Source organism: Electrophorus electricus, chromosome 24, assembly GCF_041902795.1.
Source record: "Electrophorus electricus isolate QZ-2024a chromosome 24, ASM4190279v1, whole genome shotgun sequence".
Classification (NCBI taxonomy): Eukaryota; Metazoa; Chordata; class Actinopteri; order Gymnotiformes; family Gymnotidae; genus Electrophorus; species Electrophorus electricus.
In genome coordinates this window covers 8,611,421-8,626,109 of record NC_137520.1, presented here as the reverse complement: position 1 = coordinate 8,626,109, position 14,689 = coordinate 8,611,421, and the positions used below count along the sequence as shown (strand labels likewise).

General features: G+C 37.5%; 1 protein-coding gene across 1 annotated transcript in view; it reads right to left on the bottom strand.

Annotated features, from left to right (window-relative positions):
- Positions 1 to 374: 374 nt before the first annotated feature.
- ntsr1 (neurotensin receptor 1 (high affinity)) overlaps positions 375 to 14,689 on the bottom strand; it is a 38,837-nt gene continuing 24,522 nt past the window's right edge. The window contains exons 3-4 of the mRNA XM_027007017.3: positions 10,450 to 10,534; positions 375 to 4,411 (exon numbers count right to left, since the gene is read on the bottom strand). Coding sequence (XP_026862818.1) covers positions 4,162 to 4,411; positions 10,450 to 10,534 — 335 coding nt within the window. The 3' untranslated portion in view covers positions 375 to 4,161. The remainder of the gene's footprint in view (positions 4,412 to 10,449; positions 10,535 to 14,689) is intronic.

Below are 14,689 nucleotides of genomic sequence, written 5' to 3'. Positions count from 1 at the left end.
CAGTGCAGGTAAAAATATTCATTACTGACACACACAAAGTCTAAATGCATTATAAACATTACATATGCCAGAATATAGCTATAGATATGTTACAGCTCTGTTAACATTAAATCATTGCCTAGGTGTTAGGTAGAAATTGCAATTAAAAAATGAAATTTCATGTGAAATTTCATGACTGTAATTCACATTTCACTCATGTAAACTATTCCATAAAATTGTATTTGTGGAAGTAAAATAATTAAAAATTTATGATCTGGTAAATCTGTAGTGCAGTACAGCAAAACAACCAAATATCATATACTGTAAAATATAACTTGACTGGTACATAGACATTGAATGAGTTTTTTAGATAATAGCACACATAATATGCAAAGTTTACAGAAATAACCAATAACCAGTAAAATAAAAAAAACAAATAATTTACATTCTCATGCCTCTACAACAATTGGTATTCCATATGTTGTCAATTTTATTGATGATAATCTAGATGGTTTGAACAGATTGTTGTAAAGCAGCAGACTTAAAGCAGATTGGTTTGCTAACGCTACTTCAATCATCATGACAAGAAGCTCCACAGTGTTCAACTCAGAACTGCTACAGGAGGCTTCCCAGATTTGACTTTGCTGCAATCTTAATGGAAAAATAAGGACTATGGAATTATGAATTATGATTAGCCTGCAATGTGAAGCAACTTGTGTGGGAGGAAAACAGCTTGTCTGTCAGAGAGTATAATGGATTTATAAAACAAAAACATACAAACATGCACATTCTTTCAATGGTATTTCATAATAGCTAAATCAGTATCACTGTTCAGCAAAGACGTGAAAACAAAAGTCTAAATCACCATGATTTGCTCATATGGTGTTTTTTCGCCACATATTCCATTAAAGGAAACATTTTATGTCATGTTTGCAAGACAAGCAGAGATGCAACACAAAGCCAGTACAGAGACAGGCACACACCCATACTTTTATCACAAAGACAGATAGACACATGACACACATTTGCTCTTCCACTTTGGTCTAAGGGAAGAAACATGCATGGAAAAATGGAAAACACGCCATACTGTGTGGTTCTCTCTCTCTCTCTCTCTCTCTCTCTCTCTCTCTCTCTCTCTCTCTCTCTCTCTCTCTCTCTGTCTCTCTCTCTCTCTCTCTCTCTCTCTCTCTCTCTCTGTCTGAGTAGACACACTGACCTGCAGCTTCTCAGGTTCCTTATCCAACCTCTCTGCTGACCAGCTTCCCAACTAAAACAAGGCTACACGTCAGCTTCAGAGTTAACTGGCTTCCCTGTCTGCTCACATACAGCTCTCATCCATTAGTGGAATAATCCCATGCTGTTTTAAACGGACGGATTTGCATGTTTGCTACAGGTTGACAAATGGCTGTAATGAGGTTTTCATCACAGCTAGGACCAGCGCCAGCTCCACAGTGTTCCCTCTCAGCACAAACCCCAGGATTGAAACATGTGAGCAAGAGTGGTAGTGGTAGCTCAGTGGTTAAGGTACTTGACTACTAATTGGAAGGGTGCTGGTTCAAGCCCCACCATTGCCACTGTTGGGCCCTTGAGCAAGGTCCTTAACCATCAATTGCTCAAGTTGTACTCACTCGTAATTGTAAGTTGCTTTGGATGAAAGTATCAGGTAAATGTAAACTGTCTTTCACTGTGGCAGTTAGATGTGAAGTGCAGCAGCAAACTGATCCAGACCCAGTCAGCTTTGTCAGATGGTGTGACTCGCTGTCCCCATTCATTAATGTTCTGGCAATTTGTTCATTGAAAAATAATATGTCTTTCAGTTCTTGATGCAGGAAAGTGGCTAGAAATTGAGGAATATGTATGTAGACCCCATAACTAGCTTCCTCACCCTGCTTTCAGTATCAGCAATAGTGTGTTGCCTTGTTACACAGTGTTACCAGGGTGACAAAATGCAGAGAGACTATATATATATATATATGGAGATCTTGGATGTTGTTCCTGGGATCTGGTGGAGCCACTCTCCCAGTTTTGGTGTCACAGCCCCTAGTGCTCCGATTATCACTGCCCCTCTGTTGCCTTCACCTTCCATAAATTCCAGCTCTTCTGTCAGCCCTTAGTGTTTTATTAGCTTTTTATGTTCCTTGGTTCTGATGTTGCAATCACTTGGGATTGCTACATCTATCACTATGTCCTCTTCTGCTGTTTGTCCACCACTACTATGTCTGATTGAATATGTCTGAATATGGAAGTCCCACAGGATCTTAGCATGGTCATTTTCCACAACCTTTGGGGGCTTATCCCACTTAGACCTTGGAACATCCAACCTGTACTTGGCACAGATGTTTTTGTACACTATGTCAGCCTCTTGGTAATAACGTTCCATGTATGCCCTGTCTGCTAGCATTTTGCATCCCGCTGTTATGTGCTGGGACATCTTTGCACAGCCTGCATCTAGTGTCCTGGCTGGTGTGGTAGATCCCAGCCTCTACTGATCTTGTGTTTAGAGCTTGTTACTGTGCTGCCATGATTAGTGCCTCTGTGCTGTTATTTAATCCAGCCTTTCTGAGCCATTTGTAGGATTTCTACATATCAGCCACTATCTGAGGTACTCACTAAGCACATTGTCACTTGAAGATGACTGGCAGGGCATAGGTGTTGATAGCTCGGAACTTGTTTTTCCCATTCAGCTGACTTTGCAGGACTTGCTGCTTTTCCTTGTGGCTTCTTCATGATTCCCATTTGCCTGTGGGATTCTAAAGTACCCAGGATTCCATGGTGATGTCCTTCTCCCATATGCCTTTCCAGTTTACAGTCTCCAGCTTTGGTGGATCTGTTCTTATGTTGCTGCCCTGCCACTGAGAGTACACTTTGGATAGAAAACATCCTGTTTATTCTCCTTGCTTCTACTTGTGTATCTCTGGCAGTTTCCAACGCCTCAGATATGGGCAGCTTTTTGTACTTCTCAGGTGCCTTTCTGCATTTCTGATATCTGGCTGACTTCTCTCCATTTGGCCTTTATCTTGGCCTCTAACTTGTAGCCAAGCATCTCAATTATGGCATTTATCAGCTTCTTTGTTTATATGATGGACACAGTAGGGATTGTTTTGGGGCTGCATTCACATCTACCAGCAGATCATCCTGCATTCACATCTACTTCACTTAGTGTTTGTAGTCTGCTACATCTTGGTAATCTGTCCATTTGTACATTCAGGCTCTTCTAGGAGTAACAAAATGTTGACAAAAAAAGTAACATAAACATCTTTCATAAGACAAAATAAAAACTATCAAGGCTACTTCACATAAGCTAATTCACATATACTTAGATACTATATGATACATTTCTATCTGAAAGTGGTAAAACTAATTAAAATGACTCATCAGTATGCTGTCTTGCTGATGTGTATGTGCCTATGTGCCCTTTATGGTGATATTTTGAAAGGTTCTGTAATGTACGTCTATTAGTTAAATGACTGGAAATATGACCAATTAAATTTTCAGAGAGCTGGCCAATAACAGGCTGGCGCTTCTGAACATTCTGAAGAAGGTGTTAAGCATTATTAGTAAAACAACACATGCTACCTTAGCCAGCTAACTTTGAATAGTGATGACAAGTGAGACATTGTGGCATATCTAATTGAAAAGCCTTTTACAAGGCTACCCTTCAAAGAAAATCACACAATAATTCAGCAAAGGGTCAGCCACCTCCATCTATAAATCTTATCCTGAAAGGAAAAAGTTATGTACTTAGTTCCTGTTAAATTAATTATGAGAGGTTAACAAGAGATGGGGGGTGGGGGGTATGTAGCAGGGGTATCCACTTACATCCACACAACCATAGTACATAACTATTAATAATACCTTACTGATTGTCAGATCATTGTTCTTTTTCACGTGTTGTAATACAGACATTTGTTTCCTGTATTAATAATGCACATTGAATACATTTTACAGTACTTACACAATACCTTTTAAAATGTAACAAACATTTCCGAATTTTGTCAAATTTTTTATATTTGTAAATTACATTTGGTAACAGCACTTCATGTCGGCCGATTCAATCACACTTAATCACTGTCTTTCAAAGTCTGCAACATCTAGATAAACTGAAAGTTCTAGGAACTGGCACTGTAAAAAAGAATAAGAATCCTTCTTGGGTGTATCTGAGTGCTGGAGTGTTGTCGTTGGTCAGTAAACAGTCTCCTTGGTGACATTGGTGGAGAAGGTCTGGTTGCTGCAGATGCTGATGGAATGCCTGTTGAACACGTGTCTTTGCCGCTTACGTCGGCATGGCAAGCAGAAGTAGTGGAGTGTGGAGAAGAAGATCTGACGATAATTGGCCGAGACCAGGTTGTACAGGATGGGGTTGATAGCTGAACTCACGTAGAACAGCACATTCGTGACCATGTAGAAGTAGTGGTAGAAGTTATAGAGAGTCCTTGGGAGGAAGACAGATTATATATATATATATATAAAGAATCTTACTGATGTATGTGTAAATATGTATGTTCTATTGCTATTCTGTCTAGTACTAGAGGTTTTACAGTGCTAAAAATCAACACTTGTCAAGCTGTGGAAGAAAAAAAACCCTTTAGTTTCAGAAACAGAATATGCTGCAAGGTCTGCCTGGTACCTCAAAAACAGTATATATTAGATTTATAGAAAACAAAAATTTAACGTCAGCAGAAGCTGCGCTAATAGTTAGCTAGTGAGAAATAGAATATTCCGAGATGTCAGGCAAATGTTTGATCAAGGTTACAACATTGACTATAAAAGGTATAATCAGTCATCAGCAAAACAGCCTGGAAACCGAATAAATGAGAAAAGGTTTCAGCATAGCACAACAGTTCCACATGTTTGGCATTAACCACAGCAGTTCAAACTATATTTATTTTTACACTATGTTTAAGTGACATTTTGTAAAGGGTCACAGATGTGATTTGTGCTAAAGTAGCCAATATATTACTTGTTTTTAGATGATTCTGTGAGGTGCCATTTAAGAACAATGGAGAATCACTCTACTGTAATTCTAGAATGAGCACTGAAAAAAAATTCTAAAAAGAATAGACACCACTAACCTCAATACAGATTGATCACTAATATTCCATTTTTCGGAAAGATTATTGAGGTGTTCTCTCTTCAATAAATATATCATTTTACCAGTATGCAAACGACACACACATTATTAATGTCCATAGCCACTCAATGTCCCATTGACTTGATTTTTAACTGTCTAGAAGACATCAAGTCCTGGATCAGTCATAATTTCCAATTCAACAATGACAAAATGGAATTTATCATCACTGGGAATGGTCATGAGGCCACTAACGCAGTAACGTAACTGGAGTCCCTATCAGTTAAGGCCCAACACTATATCAAAATCCTTGGCATCACATTTGACTATGACTTAAGCTTTAAACGCTTTGAATGCTCAAGAACAGTGCTCAATCATCTTTGTAACATAGCCAAGGTCAGATGAATCCTCATGGCAACTAATAGTACCATCATGGTTTGACTACTGTAGTGAGCTGTTAGCAGGTCTCCCCAAGAACTCAATATTTCAAGGTTCAGAAGGCTTTGGCCAAAGTCCTAACACCTGCAAAGGTAAGGAAACATATCACACCAATCCTTAAGCAGTTGCACTGGCTGCCTGTCTTACTCAGAATTGACTTTAAAATACTACTGCTGACTTTTAAGTGTCTCTTGCCCCTCTATATCTCAACAATATGATTGTGAAACATGTAACCTCAAGGACGCTCAAATCAGCTGATAAAAACATGCAGCTGGTACCTACCAGATGACTAAAGAGGTTGCTTTTTGCTATCATAGCCCCAAACTCAGGGACTATTTTTGTTTTTCATTATGCCCTTTGTGTTACTTGATGCAGTTGCACTTTTATTTCCTTGAAAAGCATTTTTTTAAATATATATCTTTAATTTAAAATAATTATTTTACTTTACATAATTCTTTATATTGATGCATCTATAATTATTTTTAATTTCCATATTCAATTCAGAATACTCCTACTCACCTAGATAGCTCTAAATAACCTCTCTCCTTCATACCTGTCTGATCTTCTCCTTCCTTACAAACCTACTCACACTCTCAGATCTTCCTCAGCTGGGCTGCTTACGGTTCCTTCCTCCAATCTACGCAACTATTGTGATCCTACTTTTTCTGGAGGCCTGGTCCAACAGTCTGCAACTCTCTCTTTTCAAATCTATCCTTAGAAATATTTTTTTTGCCCTTTCATATAATATTTTTCATACCTAAACTCCTCTTTCATCAGCTCTTGCCCATGCCCTGTATTCTATATGTGTAATTTTATTCGTCTTTTAATGTCTTTTCTTTTGTTCTGACTATTGTAAGCATCTTTGAGTCCTGCAAATGGCCCCAGTGCCACAGGGCAAGGAGCAGAATGTACAGACTGTCTTAACGGAGACAGACATTTATTAACACACGAAAAAGTCAGTGGCACTCCCACATAAAATAAACATAAATAGGGCTACCATGAACGATGTGAACAAGAACACGAACAATGACTGACATGGATGTGCACACCAACAGGGGTTTAAATACATACAGATATAACGAGACTAACCAGATGCAGGTGTGTACTAAACAACATAGGTGTGGTTACAAACGAGACAAACTGTGTGTCCCCACTGCACGTGGTGGGCTGTACCACGTGACCAGTGGCAAGGGGAGCATTCGGTGTCAGGTCCTTGAAATAATAATAATAATAATAACAATAATAATAATAATAATAATAATTATTATTTAGTAGTAGTATTATATTCCTTTGTTCTTTTAATTAACTTTAGTCTTCTAATTAAATCAATAATATTTAACTTTATTACATTGTTTTGTATCATAATCTTTTCATTTTTGGCAAGTACCTTCCTGATGTGACAGATGCCAGGATATAAAAAGCTTCATTATCCTTCTATGAATCATATATTGTCTATAAAACACTGTAAACTGTGTTTAAAAAAGTGTGATATGATTAAAGTTTAATATTATTATTTTTTAAGGAGGACATATGGGTGAAAGCAACTACCAGCTTATTTCAGGATGACAAATAGGTGTCCATCCAGGTATTCTGTTGGACGTAAGACTGTAGAGCTGGAAAACCTGGAATATCCAGCCTAAGCCTGGATGTCTGACCACCATATGGAAGCATAAATGCTAATACATGCTTCTTTTGAGACCTATGAAGCCCACCACTGCATTTTGTCCAGATGCTACCCAAAGAGCATTATGTTCCAGATGAATGAACTTGGAGAAGAATGCGAATTTCCCAGTTCTGTATGCATGGCTTAAAAGATGCCTGTGATTGTCTTGCATTAAAATGGCATGGAGAGAAACAGAGGAACAAGGCTAACCTTCCCACCCAGAGAGCAATGCAAGTTAAATCCTTGTACATGTTTTGAAGAAGTTTTATTCTCCATTCTGGTTTTTTTTTTTTCTTATTATTTGACCTTTGAATGGTTGTCCAGAAATATATATGCACATTTAAAACAATTCAGTTCTTTATTATCCCTCTCATAAAGAATGCCTTTATGAAAAGTGCTCTCTCTCTTTCTTTCTTTCTTTCTTTCTTTCTTTCTTTCTCTCTCTCTCTCTCTCTCTCTCTCTCTCTCTCTCTCACACACACACACACACACACACACACACACACACACACACACACACACACACACACACACACACACTCATATAGAGGTGACTCATCCTTCCAATTTCTACCTTCAGTTTTATATATACACTGCCTCAAATTTTATTCACGCTTCACATTTTTTTTTGTTTTGTTATGTTGGCTAAAGAAGAGCTTCACTCCAGTAGTGGTTTGAGATTGATTTAGGACCTTACAGCTAATTTCATGGATGTGGTAACATTTATCAGTAGAGTAAGCAACCCATTTTCTATAATGGACTCGACTATGTATTCACACAGTTCTCTCGAGAAAAGTGTGTAGAAGAGCCTGATCAGTTCTGTTTGCGCCATTAGTGGCAAGTACATAGCTAATGTTTTGTTTGATGGTTTTTTGAAATGTTGCTGATATGTTTTTTACGTATGGTGGAGCTGTGACTAAAAAAAAAGTACAGGAGCACAGGATGCTTCCCCCCTGCGGTACTAAGGTATATATAAGTGTAATATGATGCAATATGGTATCCTAAGTGCCCTGTGGCAATTCTCAAATTAGAATTTAGGTGGGCTCAGAAGCTAAAGCTGGAAAGGGTTACAAAAGGATTTCTGAAAAAAAAAACCCACAGTAAAACAGAAATTGGAAGAGGATATTTGTTAACATTGTTGTGCTCTGTAAGAACGGGCACCCTACAAACATCACTTTGATGTCATGCCAAGGAACTGTCAAATGAGACAAAAAATGATTGGGATATAGATGACTCTCTTGAGCAAAAACTGGAAGGCTACCACACAGGAAACAACTATCTTCCCTCTCTCTCAAAAAAGGGTAGGTCTATCTCAAAATGTGACACAGTAATGCTCTAAAACACAGGAGAAAATCAATAGCAGAGTTGCTCGAACAGAAGTAATTATGTGTTTTAAAAAGTCCAGGCCTCTATCTTCATTAAAATGCGAGATCCAAAGAAGGCAATTTGAGCATGACATCCCAAAATAAAAACCAAATAAATGGGTTCTGCAGTGTGCTGGCATTTCGTTTCAGAGATATTTGTTTTTGTGAAGTATGGACATTCATTTCACCCTGAGCTTTCATGGATTTAGTTTGACTGACACCAGCTTGGCACAATTGCACTGCAGGAATTTGATGGCTATGAGTGTGGCTTTAGATGCTGGCGTATATGTTTGGGTTAGGCTTTTGAGAAATCTCCTCATTTCACAGCTTCATCTTAATAGTCTGTTGCATTCCCCTCCCAGCTTTGACTCAATCTTATTTCTTTCCCTCTGTCTAGTCTATGGAATAGCTTTGACTCGATCTTATTTCTTCCCTTCTCTCTCTTCTGTGGAATGACTTTGACTTGATCTTATCCCCCCCCTTTTGATTCTTTCTGAAAACATTAGAAGTACCACCTTGCCTCAGCACAAAGGTACAGCCAAAGACTTCTTCTGAAAACCAGACAGAAGCCATCCATCAATAGCTCTGCATGCAGCAACTATACAGAAATGCTCCTCCATGCAGAAGTATCTCTTGTTTTAATTTCAAACTAACATAAACAATCTTCTTTGAATGAAATGAAGATATATTTGTATGTGCTCCAGTGCCTCAAACTGATGTCAGAGCAGAGTTCTACCAAAGAATCTCCGTGCTGAGTTGGACTGAAGAAAACAGATTGCAGTCTAAGGTGAGAATGGTATTAAAACCCCATGTCACATTATATTAGGAATGGTGTCACACTAACATACTGTACCTTATCTCAAAAAAATTAAACCCTTTAAAGGACCCGGATACTTCATGTTTAGTTATATAGTTATTACTAAAAAAATTATTTTCAGCATAAAATTAGATTATTCTTAGGTATACAATTGTGATTAAGATTTTATACATATTACTACAGCTTGTCTTCCTTTAAGCATCAAATATGGGGCACATTTTCATCTTCACCCCTCTTCATATGCATCACCAGAACAAGCTCAATGAGCCTAATGTCCTGGTGGGTGAGGAAACTGCTCTCTGCAGACATCGGCATAAATCCGCTCCCTGCCATTGATAGAAATCATAAGATTTTCCTTCATTCCACCAAAATGATCTGGGTTGTTCTGTAGCAAGGGAATGCTACTGTGATGTATATGGTCGCCTAGAAGATAAGCTCTCTGTGGGGGAGCCGTGTAGTGATGGCTGAGGCAAGACCAGAGAACATGGAGGAATTACAGTCCATTTACTAAACACCGCGAGGAACCTCCCCGGAGCCACATTAGCCAGGCCATTATTTGACAGCCTGCACATCCTGTCAAAGGAACACCAGAACGCAGTCAACTCACAGCTCTAAGGTTCTTGTGTGCTGGAGATAATAGAAGAGAAACTAAAATGAAAAACCTTGTTTCAGGAAGTGTATAGTGCTCAGTAGAAGGGCCATGTAACTGCTTTAGTGTGCAGCTGATGTTGTGAGTGCTTTAGTGTGCAACTGAAGTTCAACTTGAATATCAAAGAAAACAACTCTCATGCTCCTGGAGATGTTGTTTTTTTCTGTTTTGGCTATTCTGTTTCCAGCTGCTTTGAAGAAGCTCCAGCCTGACATAGTCAAAGACAGCCATTCCTCTATACGTCTCTAATCTGCAATGCATTTACACACAACAACTTTACCCTAAGCATTTAAAGCTTTTAAAAATAAACTTAATCACATTCACTGAATTGCCAGTCATAGTTTGCAATACTGATTCAGTCTGTAATGACTGATAATAGTTGCAGTGACTTTCCAGAATGGCATATACTACAGAAGAAGATAATGGATGTTTCCCAGTGTAGAGTCTATATGAGATTGCGAAAATACTCACTCTGTCCACTCAGTGACATAACAGTACATGAGGCGTCTAGAGTGATATGGCAGCCAGCAGACTACAAAAGCAATAACCACAGCACCTGGAATGGAGAAGAAACAGGTTAACATGTTTCCAAGCACAATTCCTTTGCCATGAAACGCTTGTGAATACTAAATATGGAAGATCTAATTGCAAACAATATAAGAACTAAAAGGAATGGAAAATTAATGTTGATTTGCAGTCGTGGGCAACATTTAATGCAAAGAAGATGTGTTTGTTCTTAGAGCACTAATGAAATGGCATTAGCTGGTCTATTGATGCCCAAACTGTAATACTAAAGGAATGATAGATGTCAGTTAATGACTAAAATACAGAAAGAGAGACTTTACTGTGGGACATATATTCATCAGTTGATGCAAGCTCTTCAATTCTCTCAGAACACTTGTGCATATTTTACTTTTTACCATCATCATGCACAACAACTTAGTGAAGCAGACGCCGTATGGTGCAATGGACTCAGCAAATCCTTGCAATCACTTGATTTGTATGAACTATTATACATTTGTATCATTTCTTTTTTTATTTCATTTACAAAATGTGTTATAAATAAACCTGCATTTCCTTCTATTACATTAACTTTTTTTAGCTGACTTTTATCTTATAGTCTCAGGTTTTTTGTCTTATAGTCTCAGGTTATAGTATACAGACAGGTTTTTTATCTCATAGTCTCAAGTTATAGTATACAGACAGGTTTTTTATCTTATAGTCTCAGGTTATAGTAAACAGACAGGTTTTTTTATCTCATAGTCTCAGGTTATAGTATACAGACAAGTTTTTTATCTTATAGTCTCAGGTTATAGTAAACAGACGGGTTTTTTATCTCATAGTCTCAGGTTATAGTATACAGACAGGTCTTTTATCTTATAGTCCCAGGTTATAGTATACAGACAGGTTTTTTATCTCATAGTCTCAGGTTATAGTATACAGACAGGTTTTTTATCTTATAGTCCCAGGTTATAGTATTCAGACAGGTTTTTTATCTCATAGTCTCAGGTTATAGTATACAGACAGGTCTTTTATCTTATAGTCCCAGGTTATAGTATTCAGACAGGTTTTTTATCTCATAGTCTCAGGTTATAGTATACAGACAGGTTTTTTATCTCATAGTCTCAGGTTATAGTATACAGACAGGTTTTTTATCTTATAGTCTCAGGTTATAGTACTAGTTTTTGTTACCCAACATCTACTATTTTCCTTTCTCATTCTCTCTGCCTCATAAACACACAGAGCTCTTATGGGATAAGGACTTTATTCATGTGAGAAGATGACTGTAGGCTAAACAACTTTGGAAAACCCTGTATAGGTAAGACACTTGTATAACCAGTTATATAACATCATAACTTGTTATTACCTATAACATCACATATAGTTTATAATCAGTGTGTCCAAAGGTAAATGAAGTACACTCTCCATTATACTCTCATACAGTTTTGTTTGCTTATTTGTTTGACTCCCATAGCTGCTTTGATTGCCTTAAGAGAACAATCACTATAATTGTTATAATTACTAACAATCACAATAGCTTACCTGCTATTGACTAGAGGTCAGACTAACTTCTTGTGTTATGGGCCACTGCTGTTTCTGTCAGTGTGAAAGCAGTGTGAGTGTGTGTGAGTTGTGTGTGTGTGTGTGTGGGTGTGTGGGTGTAAGTGTGTGTGTGAGTGTGTGTGCGTGTAAGTGTGTGTGTGTGTGTGCGTGTGTGTGTGTGTCTGTGAGTGTGTGTGTGTGTGTGTGTGTCTGTGAGTGTGTGTGTGTGTGTGTGTGAGTGTGTGGTGTGTGTGTGTGAGTGTGTGTGGTGTATGTGGTGTATGTGAGTGTGTGTGGTGTGTGTGTGTGTGTGTGTGTGTGTGTGATATCCACAAGCACATTGGTAGACTTATTATTTTGCTTATTTCCTTCTTCTGTTCATCTTAGAAACATAAGAAATCCCTCCCCAACACATGGAGTGGTCTAGCTTGGTTTGCAAGGTCTTCAGAAGGGACTGGCATCAGCCACCTTCCCTAAGAAGCAGTGATGCTTGGAGACACAGAGTAGTCGGGCTCTTTTCTCTGGCTGGCCCTCTCTATTAAAATGATACAGGGCAACACTGCGCTAAACTATTTGTTCTACAAAACTGTTGAGGGCTAAAATAATAATAATATATCACAGAACAATGGCTGTAAAAGATTATATTACAGCAGTGGTGCTGAGGAAGAGTCAAAAGAAGACATTTCTGCCCACAGAAAAACACTTTATTCTAACAGAAAAACCATTAACAAGGCTCACATAAGGGGGAAAATGAGGGAGACCCAAAAGGCACTCACATCACAGAGTGTAGACATATTTCCTATACACTAATTAAACTAAAAAGACACAAGACATACAAATCAACCATTACAACCATTTACCACATTTGCTTTTTAATCACATAAAGTCTTAATCACATAAAGTCCTCTCTATGCTCCTCTCTCTCCTGACTGGTCCATTCCCACATCCAGTAGTTGAAGCCACAATATCGGCTCTAAAGAGTCACCTGTTTGTCTCACAGATGGAAATATATTTGTTTAGTTATGTGTGTGTCTTGGACACCAAATGCTTGTTACCCTTTTTCAGCTGACAGGTTTTAAATATGTACCTCAATTTCCGTACATTTAGACAGAAAAAGTAGTGTTAGTATTCAGATAATGTTTGAAAAATTACACATATAAATAATAAATATAAATGATAAATATAAATGATAAATGTAACTTAAATATAAATGTTAAATGTAAAATGTAAAGTTATGATTTGAATATATTTAAGAAAACATGCAAATATATATATATATATATATATATATATATATATATATATATATATATATATATATATATATATATATATATATATATATATATATATATAAATAAAAAGTGTGACCCCTGTGATTATAGCTGTTTTTCCACAGAAAGGGATGGTAACATTGGAAGGCACATACTCTACCAAGAGCAAATAGTAGCAAGACAGCTTTAAAATGGAAAATGCGGTCAATTAGACTGCAAATGTGTCCATTGCAGATATTGAGCGAGTGGTTGCAGCAGGGCATTAGACCACCTACAGAAGCTTCATTAATGTCCACACTTCAGGGTTGGTTTGACGCTCTGTGGATCGGAAGGACATCAACTTCCATAATTTGGGTAAGATTTCTTTCTGAACGCACAAAGGAAGGTTAAAACATAACATTATTAGCTGGCCACCCAGATAGTTTACTGTCAATCTATCACAGAGACCTTTGTTGTTAAGCTCATGTTAATGCCGCTTAGCTTAGCTTGCTAGCTAAGTCTAGTATATCTATATCTAGGATATAGATCACTGGCTTCACTTTAAAAAGCAATAGCTAATTTCTGTACGAGTTAAATGACATCATTAGAAAGCTCTTCCAAGCCAGTGGGTCACATGGATCCTTGACTAACTTGACAGTATGTTAAATTTGGTTGGCTTGCGAATAACTTTGTGTCTGAACCGTCCAACGTGTGTTTAGAATCTAAACCTAACTGTGTATGTTAATGCAGCGTCTGTCAGTGGTCTGATTCTCTATAGAGCAGCTCTAAGCCCTGCTACAACTACTTGCTCAATGTCTCCTATGGGCACATTTGTAGTCTGAGTGTCCAAATTCACTATTTCCTACTGTTTGCTTCTGGTAGAGTTTCACGTGCCACTCACTCAATATATGATATGGCAACATTTGCACAATATGAAGACTGACCAAATTTTCCATTTTAATGTGTCTTGCTGCCATTTGCTCCTGGTAGAGTTTCACATGCCTTTTAATGTTACCCCCCTCTCTATGCAAACACTCTATGCAGTTTTTTTAGCATGTTTTCTAAATACATACATTTAAAATTTACATTTACAATTAACATTTGCATTAAACATTTATATTGAAGTTACATTTAGCATTTATGCTTACATTTCATATTTACATTAAGCAATTACATTTATATATAACATTTATATTTGTAATTTTTCAAACATTTTTAAAATTATTCAGTGAGTACTAACACTTTTTGCTGTCTAAATCTACAGAAATTGAGCTAAGACAAAAAGACAAAAAGCTTTTAACATTTGGCACTTCATATCTACCTCCATTTAACGCTACCAAAAACAAAGGCCAAATTTAATTTAAAGACAGTGTGTTTACACTAGCCTTAAATAATAACATTTGCCTTCACATAAA